Below are 16,844 nucleotides of genomic sequence, written 5' to 3' on the forward strand. Positions count from 1 at the left end.
GTAAATTTTATGTAAACCACTTGGAGGTTTTTATTATTAAGCCATATACAACTTTCCTCCTTTTTTCTCAAAAGATACCAGTGAATCAGAATCGTAGAGTTGAAAGGGATCCAAGGGTCATCTAGTCCAACCCCCAGCAATGCAGGAATCTCAACTAAGGCATCCATGACAGATGGCCCCTCAACCTGTGTTTAGAAACCTCCAAGGAAGGAGAGTCCACCACCTTCCAAGGGAGTCTGTTCCACTGTCAAACAGCTCCTACTGTCAGAAAGTTATTCCTGATGTTTAATTAGAATCTCCTTTCTTGTAACTAGAATCCATTGGTTCGGGTCTTTGCCTCCGGAGCAGGAGAAAACAAGCTTTCTCCATGTGACAGCCATTAGATATTTGAAGATGGCTATCATATCTCCTCTCAGTCTCCTCTTTTCCAAGTGAAACATATCAAACTCCCTCAACAATTCCTCAAAAACCTTGGTTTCCAGACCCTAGATCATATTGGTTGCCTTCCTCTGCGTACTTCCAACTTCTCAATAACCTTCTTAAATTGTGGAGCCCAGAACTGGACACCGTATTCCAGGTGTGGTTTGACCAAGGCAGAATAGAGTGGGACTATTACTTCCCTTGACCTGGACACTAGACGTCTGTTCATGCAGCATCACACTGGTAACTTAGGTTAAGTTTGTGGTCTCCTAAGACCCCTTTATCTTGAATCCCAATTTTGTCTTGCATGAGACTCCCTTCCCTTTGAGAATTTCTTCTCACCCAGTGGTTATTTAAGCTTTTTGAAATCAGCCTTCTTCAAGCCCAGAGTGCATGTCTGCCTATGCTTAGCTGAACACTCTACATCTGATGATGCTGCCTAGAATAACATTAGCTTTTTTTGCTGCTGCATTACACTGTTGACTCGTGTTAAGCTTGTGGTCCACTAAGACCCCTGGCCCCCTAGGAATTAATCCATATTGCAGTCCACATGTGCTAGAACTAAGCTGTGCTTAAACTGGGTTCCAGATGCTTCATTGTGGCATGACAGGAATCAATTTGTTAAATACAGGTCAGACAGATTTGGTCCAATAGGTTAGACAAAGGCCATCTCTGCTATGAAGGAGCAGCCACCTCAAATGGCAGATTACTCCACATGACAGGGCAGCAAATTGGCAGGTATTTAATTGACTTTTTATTGATCAAGGAGGAGCCATTATTGAATTTCCCACCTTTGTCCCCTTCCGTGGCAGGCCGACCACATCATATCACAAACTCATCTTGCAAATGTCCTTAATTTCAGAGGTTTGCCATGCAGGATGAGGGCATGGGACTCCTGCTTCAGAAAAGGACCCAAAGCTCTCTTGGGCACACAGAACCAGTCATGGGGATGCTTGGATTCAGGCCAGCATAATTTGTCTCATTACATCATTTGAGATGCATTAATCTCAATATTAATGAGCAGATTAATGTAGGCAATGATAAACTCTGAAATCCCAAATGACGGTTCATCTAATTTGCATTATATAAGGACTTGCAGGAAGATCTTAAGGCTTTATGTTTATCTTTCCCCATCTAATCTGTACACACACATACATACACACACTGACCGTTTGTGAGTCTATAGTAAGTTGTGTTTCCTTTTCAAACGTTTTCTAAGACCTTGGCTTTGTAATAAATAGACAATGCTTTGTTGTTGTTGTTTTACTATAAGTGGAGATTTGCCCAAGTTGAGAGTAGGGGTGCTTGAGGGATTTGATCTTTGTGAATTCTTAAATTAAATTCTCATATGTGCCACTCAGATTAATGTGAATATTGGAAATTAGCTGTCTGCCAGATTCCACACTTTGCGTGTCGAGGTCCCCAGGGCCACCCCAATAACTTACACATCACACAGAATTTTTTGTTTAAGGTTTTTGGCATAATTTTGGCCACAACTTTATTAAAATACAAAAATGTGAGTGGTTGCTTAGGCATTGGTTGCGACTATCTGCCCCCACCATGGGGGACAGACTGACATTCCGCACGATGCGAAAGTCAGAAAAGGGGAATACACTTGGGGCTAGCTACGGAGCAGGGAACCTGCCCTCAGCCCACCCCAAATGCAACCAGGAGCTCATTGCTATGGCCCGAGCCCCCTTGACAGAGTGGACAGGCAATAGTTAGCCCCCAATTCCTTTAACGGAATCCCTTGCAGCAGCAGCATTGGATGGGCAGGCACAGCCAATCCATGCCCCTCAACCAGCCAAACCATAAACCAATGCCTAACCGCAACCTTACAAGTTGTGACGATTTGCTACGCAGTAGGCAAAAACCAAATGGCCCCAGCCAATCAGCCAGATGGACAAAATTCCTACCTGGCCCCCGCTCCAAAGCAGACGACCCCATGACAGGCATAGCAAGGTCAAAGCGAACAACCCTAATTCTAGGGAGGGGGGGACAGGCAATCCGATGCGAAAAGAGGAAGCCCTAGCCTCGTGCAAGGAGTTTTAGCATTTCTGGCTGTCAGTCAACAAATGGCAACATTAACGTCTTCCCAACAACAAGGGAAGCCCCAATCGCATCAGTGGCCAACGAACAATTAGCCCGCCCCAACTTTGGAGTGTCCTGGCGGCCCCCACCGCAACACGTGCTCTCCGTGAAGGAGAACACGCTTTCCCAGATATTGCAGCAGGTTTCTTGGCAGTTTCAACAAACAAAATGTATTATTTTATTTTAATGCAATTTAAATGGAGCATAACAGAATTATGGGTAAAAATAAGGAAAAGTCACCAAATCTTAATTGACAGGAAGGATCTTTACATTTAGGTTTAGCAACACAAGATTGTAATATCTATTGATATGTATTTTCAAATTGACTGACATTTCATAGGATACTGTTGGCTTCCTGAGAGATATTGTTACAAATGAGCTTGAAAATAATAATAATTAAGACCATTGACTAATTAGTTATTATTAGTTGATTATTGACTGGCCTTTTAAGCAATTAATTTAAATTATTTCAAATTGCTCAAACCACTGTATTGGTACCTTTTTGGGGTACTGAAGGAAGTGTAAAAAACCTGCAATTTACTAAATGAAAGGCACCACTTTAATAGATTGTTTTACATACACACCAGAACCAAAACAGCCTTTTTTAAATGGTGTGTCCTTTACCCACAACACCACTGAGTAAAATTGCCCCTCATAAATTAATCTTTCAATTACACTAATGCTTGCAGCTCTCACTGAAACTAACCCAAGCAAAATTACATATGTCTTGGATTTATTTCTCACAAATCTTCTCTGGCACACCATGCAATTTATATATATTTTTCTGTGTCTTGCGTCATCACCTGAAAATACTTTCAGAACCATTGGAGCCTCTTCCAGCAGCCTTTAAAATGTTCCTTGCTTCCTTTTTCTTTGTCGCCATCACTTCCCTCCGTTTGGCTCACCTCAGCCCGCCAGGCTTCCTGACTCATTCCTGATTTATCTGGGTAAATAAGTCTCTGATTATTCTTTATGCCGTTGCAAATAAAGTCCTTTTTAGAAACAGATGTTAAAAGGATCTGGCAAAATAATCCTGGAGGGCAGTAACTGCCTTCTGTAAACTACTAGCCTTGTGGCACAAAGTGATGAAACAAAATGGTACAGGCTACAGGAAAATAATTAAATTATAGTTCCATTTTAGGGGCCCATTTTAAAACTGAGATTTCTGAGCGCATGATACTAACATTATATAGTTGAAAGGATCCTCGTCTGGGTCATGAGCATTGGGGGGGGGGAGGGGTATTAATCGTGCTTGACTGGAAAGATGTGTGTAACCCACAACAAGCGGCCCTTGTAGCCTTGCCCAAAGAAGCTTTTGTTCCCTGAAGAGAATTGTATTAAAGGCCAGTGTGTCCTATTATTATTTGAGCAACAGCAGCTTTGAAATGAGCCTTTCAGATTTCAATACACTGAATCAACAAGCAACAAATAAAAGAAAACAAGCTTTGTGTCGTACCTCAGCGCTGCATGACCTCCCTCACCCCTTACCTAGTTGCTGTGTTCGCTGACACAATTGCCTAAAATAACTAAAGATAATTGGGTGCTTCTGACGGAATTGGAGGCGGGCCAGGAAAGATGTGGAGCCTGGAGGGGGCTGGAACCGAACATCTTCCTCCAGTGCTAAACACGGCAGCCTGTTTAACAATGGTGGTCTTTTGCAAGTGGCGTTTAGGACAAAAAAGAGAGGGTGCCGTCCTGGGCTTTGTGAGATGAGGGACGTGCCAGCTGGGAGAGGGCAAAGAATGAGATGCAAGACGAGGAGTCGGTGGAAAAACATGTATCGTGTGCGGAAAGAGCTGACGTAGCACACTGGGCAACCTGTGTGAGATCATGACTTGTTCTTTCCCAGTTGGGGTAACGTCCAGCATCAGTCTTTTGGGAGGAGAGAAAGGTTGGGGAATGTTTGGGGAGCATTTGCTGGTAGAATCAGGGAGGGAGGGAAGAGGCAAGCACTCTTCTCACACCCAACAATTTTGCTCGGCAACTTCAGCCACCCTGCACTAGTATGAAAGAGAAAGACCTAGTGGGATCGCTGTTTCTTAGTCTCAACTATGCATCCATTGTATGGTGATAAATATGTTGAGCTACATTGCAGTGTGGTCATGAAGACTAGTAAATTCCTAATAACTATTACTATTTAGACTATAAATTCAGACTATGAATCCCAAGAAGTTACAGGCCATTAGACTGATTCCATAACTGGGCTAGTAATGTGTTGTCATATTTGTTGTTGATTTCAGGTTTCTTTGAATTCTGGCAGAGACGTGCCAGGTGGAAGACCATACATATAAAGTACATGGAAACCTCATTTCATTCATTCCTTCGTTCATTTGTATGCTGCTTTCCCACATGCTCAAACTGGCTTACAACAAAGAAAGCACTATAAAAACAATTTCATAACAACATAGCAAAGCAAAAATATAATAACATAAAAAACCACATTCCAATACTATACATATCTATTGCATACCTATATATAACAAAATTATATGCACACAGCACCCATAACAAAAATAAAAAGGGAGCTTTACAGTTTTACCCTAGTCCCATGATGTCATTTCTCTTCCCCAGCAATAAAGAATTCTGGGATTACTCCTCCCAGAGCTACAGTTCCCAGCACCCTTAACCCACTACAGTTAGGATTCTTGGGAGGGAGCACTTGAAGTGTGCTTTATATGTATGGTGCATATGCAGCCTCACTCTCTATGTGGATAATTGTTTCTCGTAATTTCTTGCTTTCCATCCCCACCAGACGCCTCAGCTTTCATTAGTATCCCATCCTATTTATTAAGATATTTAAGATATTATTTAAGTTTGCTACAAGAAATTAAAGAGACATCCTAGTGCTATTTTGGGTTTGGGTCTTCAAGAAGCTGAGCCAAGGGACTTCTGAGTTTCCTAGACAAAAACAGACAAGCACCCAGGATTTACAGTGGAAAAGAGTTACTGGCTGACTTCAGTGTCTTTGAGACGTCTGTCGCTCTTGCTGGCAGTGGCATCAGGTTACGATCCCTATGGAGCTACGTGAAGGGAAAATAAGATCTGTTCCGCTAGAGTAAAAAAGGAACAGGATGGAGAAAGTGAGAAGAAATCAGTTGATTTTCGCTGCAATTCAACAGAACACTGCACCAAGTTGGAATGTAAAATTCAGCTTTTGTGTTCACACATGATCATGCTGGTCATTTGTTAAAGTTCTGGGTTTTTGCTGTATAGCATGTAGGTCTCAACTTCAGAGTATGCGTCTGGATCTACATTGATCTGTAAAAGCGTTATTAAAAATAGCACTAAATAATGTTATATAATGTTATATAATGCTCATTGCATTTTTCCATTGCCGGCAGATCGCTGCTCTGCGGTGTCCCCTGGTGTCACATTTTTATAACGCATTTCTAACATTATAACCAACAAATGTTGATTCGCCCACAGACATGTTTGCTGAAAGGCAGCCTAGAAATAATGAAGACATATTCAAGGGTTATTTCTTACCACTTGCTGGGACATGTTAAATAATGAGATCAGCATTAGGAGCTCGGTCATAAAAAGAGCAGAAGTGAAGAATACTAAGAATATGGGACCCTCAAACAAAAATGGTGATTGTGTGTCGAGACCCTTTGCCCTTTATAATATGTAGTTATGCTGAAATATGTAGTTTGTGTGAAATATGTAGTTATTTCAGTTATGCTGAAATATGTAGTTTGTATGAATTGATTCACATTTTGAGAAGCATTGACCTCAGAATGGTAACCTTTTGTCTTTCTAGGTTAAGTGCAGGGGAGAAATCACCCTGAAACGCTCTGTTCAACAATTGCAGATATTGGACGAGAATGAACACAAAAGATCCGAAGGTGACGGAAGGGGGCCTCAATGTCACACTCACTATACGTCTTCTTATGCATGGAAAGGTAACTTGCTTTACATTGAGATATTGGGCAGGGGGCAGGTCAGAAACATGGGTGTATGTTAGTGGTTGTATTTTAGGTTGCTTTGCTTTTAACAGTATTAGAGGCCCAACATTTTAGCCTTATTTACACACTAGCAAAACTGATTATAACTAGGGATAGGTGGATGTGTCTGTTTTTTGGTTTGCACATTAAAAAGTTGGAGCCATCGGAAGTGCAATTTAAGGCTCCTGTTTATTCCGCTGCAGTTGTAGATTTTCCTGCCCTGCAAGTGTGGCTGAAGGAAGATGTCATTGCAGGCCAAATTAGGACTCCTGGTGAGCCTAATGAGACCCACAGGCCAGAAGTTTTTAGAGAGAGATATGTGAATAGCCATGCCCCATAGCCAATATTTTGTGGTGGCACCCACGCCATTTTTTCCAAAAATTCAAATGTGCCACCATTTCCCATGTATCCCTTGTTCAAAAGTGTTTCCTTTCCTGTTTTAAGATGCAAAACTATTTTATATGTATTTCAGCGAAGTACTGTAAGTGAGCTGTCAGTCTGCGTAAGACTTCTAAACCAAATAAAATTGGGGTGGGGTGGAAATCCAGATGTGGCCACAGGCCCCAAAGGTTAAAGGCTCCAGATACAGTTAACTGTTATGAGCTGTGCAAGAATGTCTGCACACCCCCTTGTAGCAGCAACCCTTAGAAGTGTGTCTACATCTTAATCACAGAGTTTATTTTACTTCCAGAAAGTCAGACAATTGTTCCTTCAACTTGTTTACCATTGTGTAAGTTATACAAAATTCAAGATAGCCACAGACATAGAAATTCTGTTTGAAGGATGAGAGATCCACCAAATGTTTGAAATCTGCAACATGGCCCACCTTGTCAGTTGTAGGCTGACATGCATTCTAGTAATGGAGAGGATGGAGGAAGAGAATTGATCTTCCTTCTGCCCACAGCATCCTTCTCCTCTACTGTAGTGGTTCTAGGGGCTGCTTGTGCGTAAGCCGGTGCAAACACCTGGCTGGGTTGCCTGAGTGAACCTTTCCTGCCCAGACAGCCACTCACCCGTGGCTGTCTCAATCGCTGGCAGAATCCGTCAGAGGGCGTTTCTTAAACTTCTTCCAGCAAAGAAGCTCTTTGACGCCTAGTCTCCTCCTACTCTCCCTGCGCGGAAGCTTTCTGCGGAAGGAGGGCATAGGCAGCGGAGGACCCCTACTCTCCCCGCTGGTCCCCGGCAAGGAGTCATGGGACCGCCTCGCCGCTTCCCCCATCTGCCCCCCTTCTCCACTGGTGCTACGCTGATTCTCTTCCCCAGAAGATGGGCTGCCTCTCCCACTCCCGGGACGCTCTCCGGAATCCCTCTGGATTTTGCTCTCTCTCTCCGGCACTGATGGCAGTTCCCTGACATCTACATTTCAGGTAGTCAGCTGCAACAAAAATATTGTAGCATCTTGAAAACTAATCTTCTGTGGCTTCTTCTTAGTATACTCTAGTTCATGAAAGCATATGTCATAAATTTCCCATCCCTCTCAGCTTTCTGCAAATACCTCTTTGTAAGGACTGAGGCACAGATAGAGCTTGTGTAAGAGAGAGTATGTGGCACAGGTGGCATTTGAGTTCATAGCTCAGGCGCTTAGCCTTTACATTAAAGGTAAAGGTAAAGGTACCCCTGCCCGTATGGGCCAGTCGTGTCCGACTCTAGGGTTGTGCGCCCACAGAGTTTATTTTACTTCCAGAAAGTCACGTGGCCAGCGTGACGAAGCTGCTCTGACGAGCCGGCACCAGCACAGCACACGGAAACGCCGTTACCTTCCCGCTATAAAGCGGTACCTATTTATCTACTTGCACTTGAGGGTGCTTTCGAACTGCTAGGTGGGCAGGAGCAGGGACCGAAAGACGGGAGCTCGCCCCACCGTGGGGATTCGAACCGCCGACCATGCGATCGGCAAGCCCTGGGCGCTGAGGTTTTACCCACAGCGCCACCCGCGTCCCTTTACATTACCCTTCGTTTGTTAAGTTACGTTAATGCAAGTTAGTTGTGCCATAGCTTTACTGAAGGCACACATGTCTGTTATTACGCACACAATGATCTCTCAAACAGCATAAGTGAATATTTGGATCTCTGGCATTTGTCAATTGCGTTGTCAAGTTTAGATCTGTCAGTTACTTTCTTTGTAAGTGCTGCACTGTATGGCTCTGTTTGACTCGCACAGCTGGGTGTTGTTATGACATTATAGCTAAAGCAATCACTTTGGAAATGGTTTCCTGCATAGTGAGAACACCCACTGCTTCTGCACTGCTCATTTGGTGCCAAAATGCATTGTTGCCTAATCCATCATGTGAATTAGACATTAAAACTTCTGCTACGTCTGGCTTCTATCATTAAATAAAATAGATATTTTGTTTTTAAACAGTTCCTTATTGAACAGACTAGCTGAAAATTTAGGAGGTGTATATTCTCCAGCACTAACATTGGCAGAAAACATGCTAGATATTTGTTTTCTGCAAGACAAGGGCTGGACTTCCGTCTTGTCTAATTTGATGTGGAAAAATGGGAGTGGAAGAGGGATGAAAGGGCTTCTCCTAAGCTACAAAGGGAAAAAACCCAAAGTTGCAGGCACTCTCAATTATTTATGAGGAAATTAAGTGTTTCAAGCTTGTTCTTGTTATCAGGGGCAGGGGGGAAAAGCTTTCTTTCATAAATCAAAATCTGATTCCTAATGCTCTGCCTCCATTGCTGTGTTGCTGTGATGGCAAACGTCTTGTGGTTCCCCAAACTCTGAGGTATCCTTTGCTAGGGTCTGAGTTCATAGGTCAGCAGGCCTGGACAGCCCTGAGGAACTCCCTGCCAATTGAGGTTCGGCAGGAATCATTCTTGCCTTCTTTCAGGCAGGCCTCTGCAATGTGGGGTTGGGGTGGTTTTGTTTTTTTACCAAACAGTATTTAGGATTGTTTTTATTTATCTTGCTGTAATTTGTGTGTTGCATATAACCTTGCTGTATTTTTCACAAACGTGTGGTCTGTAAATATTTCAATAAATGAATAAGCTTCACTTCATTTTCACTGTTGGGGGGGGGTGATGGAAATGAGTGGACCTGGAAATTAAATAACGAAATCTCCAAACAGTTGTTTGAACTGCAACTACTTGGGTTGCCTTACTGGTATGTTCTGAGAAACATTTGCACAGAAATTTTTGAAACTAACCAAATAGTGCAATCCTATACATATTTACTTAGAAGTAAGCCCCACTGACTTCAGTGGGACTGACTCCCATGTCACCTTGTATAGGATTGCAGCCTAAATAGAAGGTCCATAAAGTCCAAATGCCTAGTTTGAAGATGTATAAAAATATTTATGCTTGTATCTGCCTTGAGGAAGCAAATGTTGGCTCTGTCCTGATGAATCCTTGCACTGTTTTTTGGGTTGTTCTTTTTTTAAAAAAGACATGAATAGTGACGTTTGTTGGTCAACCGTGAGTCAGACGACGTTCTTTTGGGAGAGCTGTGCAGCTGGATTGTATTAATCACGTATGAGACTTCTTGAGCAATGCAGGCAGCATTAGCATCCAGCTGTAAAATTTGTTAAATGTTAATGTTTCTGTGTAAATCATGTTTCTGTGTAAATTATTTCCCACTAATAGATGGATATGTGTTGTTCAGGCTGTCTGCTGTCCATAGTCTGTCAGGCATGATGGTCTGATATCTCCGCTTTGAGCATGAACAGACCCTATGTTATCATGCTTTCTTCTTTTCAAAAAAGATGTCATAGCTCTATAGCACAGCTTTCTCAGTAAGATTGTTAACAAGTTGAATGCAAATTTTATTATTTTATTTATGGTTAAAGATGCTGGAATTATTATTATTTACCTTGATTAAGCATTAGCCTATGCCTCTGGGGCAACATAGAATTATTTCAGGCCGTAGCTAGTCTGTGGACCTCCAATTTCATTTATGTAGCTCACTGCCTTGTTTAGCAACATAATTGTGCATTTCTGTTGTTTCAGTTACATAATACTATTAGATATGTTGAATATATCTGTTCTAGTCCGTTTACATTTTTAAGATTTACAGATGTGTTTCTCTTTTGTGCTTGCATTCATGTATATTTTGCTTTGTTTTGTTTCAGGAGGTTGGCAGCATCATTGGAAAGGTCAGTGATCCACTTTTTGAGGGTGGTTTTTTTTTTTTGAGTCAGCTCAGTTTATTTGATATTTTTCTGCAAATTCACCAGTCATGGAGCGTGTTAGTGTGAGCTAATAAATGCTTTCTGTTTCTTTAACAGAAAGGTGAAACTGTCAAGAAAATGAGGGAGGAGGTAAGATGTAAATTTTGTACTCTTTGACTTAATTTTCCTGCAATTTCAGAAAATATATACCTGGTGGTGGTACTGAATTGCTGTATTGCTCACATGTATGAATCAATCCTGCCACCAAGTGGTCAAAAAACCAAAACCAAACATCTGCAGTGAACTGTAATTCACAATTTTTGGTGATGTTCCCTTCTCGTGCACAGTGCACTGAATTTAGACAAGAGGAGACCTGAGCTATGAAAATCTCTTGTTCAGCTATAAAGCTCACTGGATGAACTTGGGCAGTCACTCTCATTCAGCCTAACGTCCTTACAGGGTTGTGATGATAAAATGGAATAATTCCATATACACCGGGGTCGGCAAGTTGTTGTGGCTTGGGCTGGTTCACGGTCCCGCAGACCCTGCTGTGGGCTGGAGTGTGTGCACACATGTGCAAACACTATTTCCAGCGCTCCTTCTGGCGTGGAGGAGGCGTGCACAGCTTCCCATTGGCTGCAGGAGCTTCCTGCAGCCAATGGGAAGCCGGCCAGCGTCACGGAAGGTGGTCCCCGCTCTGCTCCACGCCGGTTTAGCGCGGTGCCCATGGGCCGCTTGTGGCCTATGGACCTTAGGTTGCCGACCCCTGATACACACCATCCTAAATTATTGGTGATATAAATATTGAAAGCTTAATTCAGAGCTTCTTACCAAACTAATTGTTTAAAAAACCCAAAAACAATTTGGTAAGATCAGATTACTGCTCTGAATCTACAGCAATTAATCTTTAAAATACGGTTTTAGTTCTCACTGATCTAAAGAATTACATGTCTAGGCTGTACCTCTTCTTACCACATAAAAGAACTCACACATTGAATGTTCCTCCATACCCAAAATAAATAGAAATATCTGTGCACATAGAAAACTAGTCAAGAAATAAGAGCCCTGTTCAGTCATTGCTCACTTGAGGAAGCATTCCAAGTGCAAAGAAGCTGCTCAGTCAGGGTTTCTAAATTCTACACAAGTAGAAAAGAGTTCCCACTACATGTTTGCACCCAAGCATATGGAAAACTGTTACAAGTCACGGGATGATATGGGGCTGAAGGTCCCTTAATACTCACATTTTCCCTTCGTGTCAATAATAGTGCTTAGATGTTAGGGGAAAGGGCTCTGGCCTTCTAGCCTTCTTCCTAGCATGCTAGATTTCTGTATGCAAGGATTTTGGAGAAGCATGGAAGTCTGCATGGAGTCTGAACTGGTACAGCCCAGTCTCTTCCATGGGGTTAATTGTGAGTTACAACTCAATACTAACCATTTTTACTCGTGTTGAATCAAAGAGACTTGCTTCTAAGAAAGCAGAAATAAAGGATTGCAGCTTTAGTGTGTGTCAGGTTGTCCTCATATGAAAATGCTACAGAACTACAAAAACGGAATACAAACATTTGTATTCCCTCCTGTAATAGAAGGGATCTTTATAAGCTATTAACAGTTTATTAGACAGTTCTAAAAAATGTGCAATGATATATCAGACTCTTGATATTTCTTCAAAATAGTTCAGCTTTTCTGTTTCATATTTATTAGACTGGTAATAAATTTTAAGCTGTAGCACTGTCTTATTTGTTGTTCTTACTACACATTGCTATTATTCCTCAACAGGGAAAAGCCTTTCTGTCTAAGATGTTAAAATAGCCTGACTGTTATAGTCTATTTGTTAGAACAATATTATTTTTCATGCCCCGCATATGTTTGTTTGAGAGGGTCTCACCACACGTCCATTGTGAAGGAAGTGATTCCAAAGAGCAGGGTGGAAATGCTCCCAGCATGTTTTGAGCATTTAGCTCTGCCAGCAAAATAGTCCTTCATAATTACGGTAATTAAATCATAAATCTTCCTAACAGAAAGAAACTAATTCAGACTATAATTCCCATCCAGCAACATACCATGGGTTTGTTGTTTTGAAGCCTTCTTCCTTCCTCTGCATGTGAGAGAACGTGATTCGAAGCTTCTGCTTCCAGTTAGCAGGAAACCATCGTTCGTCATGATGCAACAAATTATTATCAGCTCTAACCATAGTTTACCCGCAAGAAGGATTCCAAAAGCTGGAGTTTATGTGATACAGAACTAACACAACATTGTTCCTTTGTTATATTCTTGTTCTAAGTGTTTTTGTAGTTTTTGAAAAACTTCAATAAAAATATTCTTTAAAAACAAACAAGCCCATAACTGGGATTCCAGATTAACTTCTATTATATAAGTGTAAGCTATAAAGGCAAGTCATAAAAATATAGATTTAAATTGATTACAGTGGCCTTAATCCAAAGTCCTGCATATGAGTCTTGAGATGCACACGGGGATTTTTGAGGGAACCATTTGCCCACTGCGTGATCTCTTCGTATGCCCTGGAAAGCCCCCGGGAAAAGTCTACATCAGTTTCAGTCCAAGGGGCTGCAGCTTGGAAGGGAAGATAGGCACAAACAAGGAGCTCTTGGATCATGGCAAATGTGTTTTAACTTTGTCCCATGAGTAACTTTAGACTCACCTGATGGGTAGCATTCTTGTTCTCAACTCTCTTCATGATTTTCCTAAACTATTGTGCTTTTGCCTATTACATTGGTACCTTTAGTTACAGATTCAATCGGTTCCGGAGTGCCGTTCGCACCCTGAAAAGTCTGTAACTAGAGCACCGCTTCTGCGCATGCGCAAAACACGCAAAATGCTTTTGGCTTCTGCGCATACGCGCGTCGCGAAACCCAGAAGTATACACTTCCGGGTTTGCCACGTTCGCAAGCCGAAAAGACGCAACTTAAACCTAACACAACACGAGGTATAACTGTACAGTGTCAGCTTTTGTTTTATTTTTTTTAAAGAACTGCCCTTAATTTCAATCATTTCAGTGGCTGTATCTGACCTGCCTTGCCATTCCTTCGTTCAATTCTGCCTTCACTGTGCGGGGGGGGGGGGTATATACATGCTGTTAAACTGGATAACACGGAAAAGCGTACTTTTCAAGTCAAGGCTGGTAAACTGTTAAGTAGATACTTTACAAATAAATGTGGGGTTTTTTGGGGGGGGTTGCCCTTTCCGCAGAGTGGTGCTCGAATCAACATCTCAGAAGGCTCCTGTCCAGAAAGAATTGTGACGATAACGGGCCCAACGGATGCCATTTTCAAGGCTTTTTCCATGATTGCACTAAAATTTGAAGAAGTAAGTAAATGGAAATTCCTCATACCCCAGGCTACTCTACAGATATTGTTTTAATTTCCTTATGTTTGCTTTAATACAGAATTTGTTTTATAAATGCTCACAGCAGTAACAATGGAAGAGGAATAACAGGCCATTTGCATGTTGTCTGATCATTAATTTTCCTCTTTGCATTCTCTGGGGAAAATCAGTCCCCTCTGGCTGCATGTGGAGATGAGAGAGACAAAATCCCTGTTTGTTGTGTCCTACTTTTTAATTTGAATTGGGGAGGCAGCAACAATTCTAAAGCATCTAATATGGAGACCTGAGACTATTCCCTCCCCGCCTTGCCCCCAGACGCTACACTTTTTTTCATGGAGTTTCAACCAAATTTAGTATTAAACAATAATATGTAACATTTGTACAGCTCTTTCAGGTGTTCAGAGCACTCAACATGCACTAGGTCATTATCCTTCATGCTTTAGATCAGTGGTTTTCAACCAGTGTGCCGTGACACCCTGGGGTGCCTTGAATGATAGTCGGGGGTGCTGCGGTCAACACTGGCCTCCGTTTCTCCTCCCTCCCCTCCCTCCTCTGATGCCCTCTTGTGTGTCTGCCTCCCAAAGGCTTGCATGGCTGTTTGTTGCAGCAGCCCTGTCTATAAGCCCCCCAGGTGAATGGTGCCTCTGGGGCTGGCCAGGGGGTGCTTCCCAGGCCTCTGTGGGGCAGTGTGAGAAGTCACCTCTCTTTGGGGCGGAGGGGGCAGCTGAGAGACCAGGGGCGGCAGTTGCGGCTGCCCAGAGGACTCCCAAGGAGAGGGGAGAGGAGAGAGGCTGAGGGAACACTCCACAAGGGAGGGCGTTTGAAAAAGGGTGAGAGGCTGTAAGCTCTGCAGGCAAGGGGGGACATAACGGCTCCTGAGCCCCACAGGGGTGCCGCAGAAAGAATGTAGTTGGTCAAGGGAGCCGTGGACTCAAAAAGTGTGAAAACCTCTGCTTTAGATGATCTGACTTGGTGCAGGGCAGCTTCTTAAGTTCCTACATGTTGGGAGAGTGAAGCTGATGGTGAGAGGTTTGTCTCCAGGCACCTAGCCAATTCATGGCAGAAGCAATTTGAACCAAAGGCTTCCTAATTCATAGATTAATATCTTTGAAACAGCAGCTGACACTGAAATTTGGGGCAGGTGGAGGTAACTTCTCAGGAGGAGCAAATAAGGAAATCCTGGAGAAGGAAAAGTTTTGATAAGGCTAATGAAGGCCACTGCTTCTGGACTTCCGGGGTGGCGCCATCGGCAATGGCGGACTCCCTCTGAACTGGAGGGACCAGCTCCGTGCGAAACAGGTCTTTTCCGCTACGGCGAAGCGGGGACCCTTTTAGAAATCACAGGCGGATGAAGCCTGTGACCATGGGACTTGGCGGGCACCCTTAGCGCCCCCCCCAACCCGCAAAGGAACCCATTAACAGGCTCCGAAGCGAAGAGGGGGAAGTGGCGCGGTGCTGCGAGTCAACCGCTTTTTCTGTGGAGCGAAGCCGCATAGCCGTTGCCGGAGAGCGCTGCCTTTTTCCTGGGACAATTTGGCATCTAAAATAATCACCCGTGAGTACATAAACTTTGAACAATCGGACTATAAACAAGGACTGGCGAGCAGAAAGGAATTGGACTTAAAAATTTAATCTAATTTGGTACTGAAACGGGAAGGTCTAAACAGGAAGTCAGCCTTCCTTTTCTCTGTAGACAGAATAAAGCAAAGACAACATAAACTAGAGCTTAGAAAATTACTTCTAAAGGATTGGCTTTCATCATTTAAAATTGTTGAACCCCCCTTCGGTAGCAGGAGAAGAAGGGGGATCTTTTTTTTGGATTGTTTAAACCTGCAGAAGTGAGTTCAAAGTAAAGTAACTTTCCTCCGTCCTGATCCTGTAGCGGGGTGTCAGGACTGACGTTTGAAGCTCATTGACCAGAGACAAATGCTTGTGACAGACAGTTAAAAGAAGTGTAATATAGTGATTCCACTGTTTCCTTTCGCATTTTAAAGGAACAAATATTGACAAAATATCTCTAAAAAGAAACTTTGTTGCTATTGTCTTTAAAAAGAAAGAACAAACAGAAGTTTTCCCCCTAGAGGGAGACTGTGAAACTGTAACTAATTCCAGGGAGCTTGCAGCTGTTACAGATTACAGTCGTGGGAAAGGACTTGTGACCTTGCAGGACAATGTTTTCAGAAGCTCTGTTGTGTGCTCTCTGTAAAATAAATGCCCTACTGGACCAGTTAAATCAGAAGATGGACTTGATGACTAATGCGGCCAGAACTTTTGAACAGGTAGTGGGAAACTATATGGAGCCCACCCAGGAACTAAAACAGGAGTGTGCCCTGACAGAACAGATGAGAGAAGAGGACCGCTGCTGAATCTTGGGCGCCGGAGATGGAGGGAGCTGCGGCCCTGCAGGAACATGAGCCTTTGGATTTGACAAATGATCTTGGAAAAAACCAGATTTGGAAAGATAAAGTTTGGATTGGTTTGGAAATGGGGGGTTGGATTGACCCCCCCATGCAGGGATGTTTGGACTTTCCGAGTCCGGCAATGGGCCGTCAGATGTTTGGAGCTGTGGGGGCTCTCAATTTTGGAGGGAATCTGAAACATGTTCTTAAATATCACATGGAGTTTAGTCCGGACTATGGAAAAGGGGCTGATTTGTTGAAAAGGGTCAAAAACATTACCAAGCTGGAGTTCCCACGAGTGAAAGGAAAATATGAAGAAGAGCCGCGGAAGGGACATGGAAGAGACTTGAGGGCCTCGGATATAAGGTTACCAGGTTAATGCGCTAGATCAACGGGATAAAAAGGACTGACAAAACCCGGGACCAGGAGGAAGGGACGCTGGATGAAGATTGGATTGTTCTTATTTCTTTTTTCTATCGTTAGGATTGTTTTATAAAATTGATGAATGTTAGAAAAATGTTGAAATGAAATTACTT

General features: G+C 42.9%; 1 protein-coding gene across 7 annotated transcripts in view; it reads left to right on the forward strand.

Annotated features, from left to right (window-relative positions):
- The window catches only part of LOC308460452 (poly(rC)-binding protein 3-like), an 89,990-nt gene that overhangs the window by 39,472 nt on the left and 33,674 nt on the right, over positions 1 to 16,844 (forward strand). For all 7 annotated transcript variants that reach the window (XM_080976887.1, XM_080976888.1, XM_080976889.1 and 4 more), the window contains exons 2-5: positions 6,272 to 6,413; positions 10,529 to 10,552; positions 10,685 to 10,717; positions 13,775 to 13,891. In XM_080976887.1, the coding sequence (XP_080833013.1) occupies positions 6,336 to 6,413; positions 10,529 to 10,552; positions 10,685 to 10,717; positions 13,775 to 13,891 (252 nt within the window). In that variant the 5' untranslated portion in view covers positions 6,272 to 6,335. The remainder of the gene's footprint in view (positions 1 to 6,271; positions 6,414 to 10,528; positions 10,553 to 10,684; positions 10,718 to 13,774; positions 13,892 to 16,844) is intronic.

Source organism: Podarcis pityusensis (assembly GCF_964106645.2).
Source record: "Podarcis pityusensis genome assembly, chromosome: 13".
NCBI lineage: Eukaryota > Metazoa > Chordata > Lepidosauria > Squamata > Lacertidae > Podarcis > Podarcis pityusensis.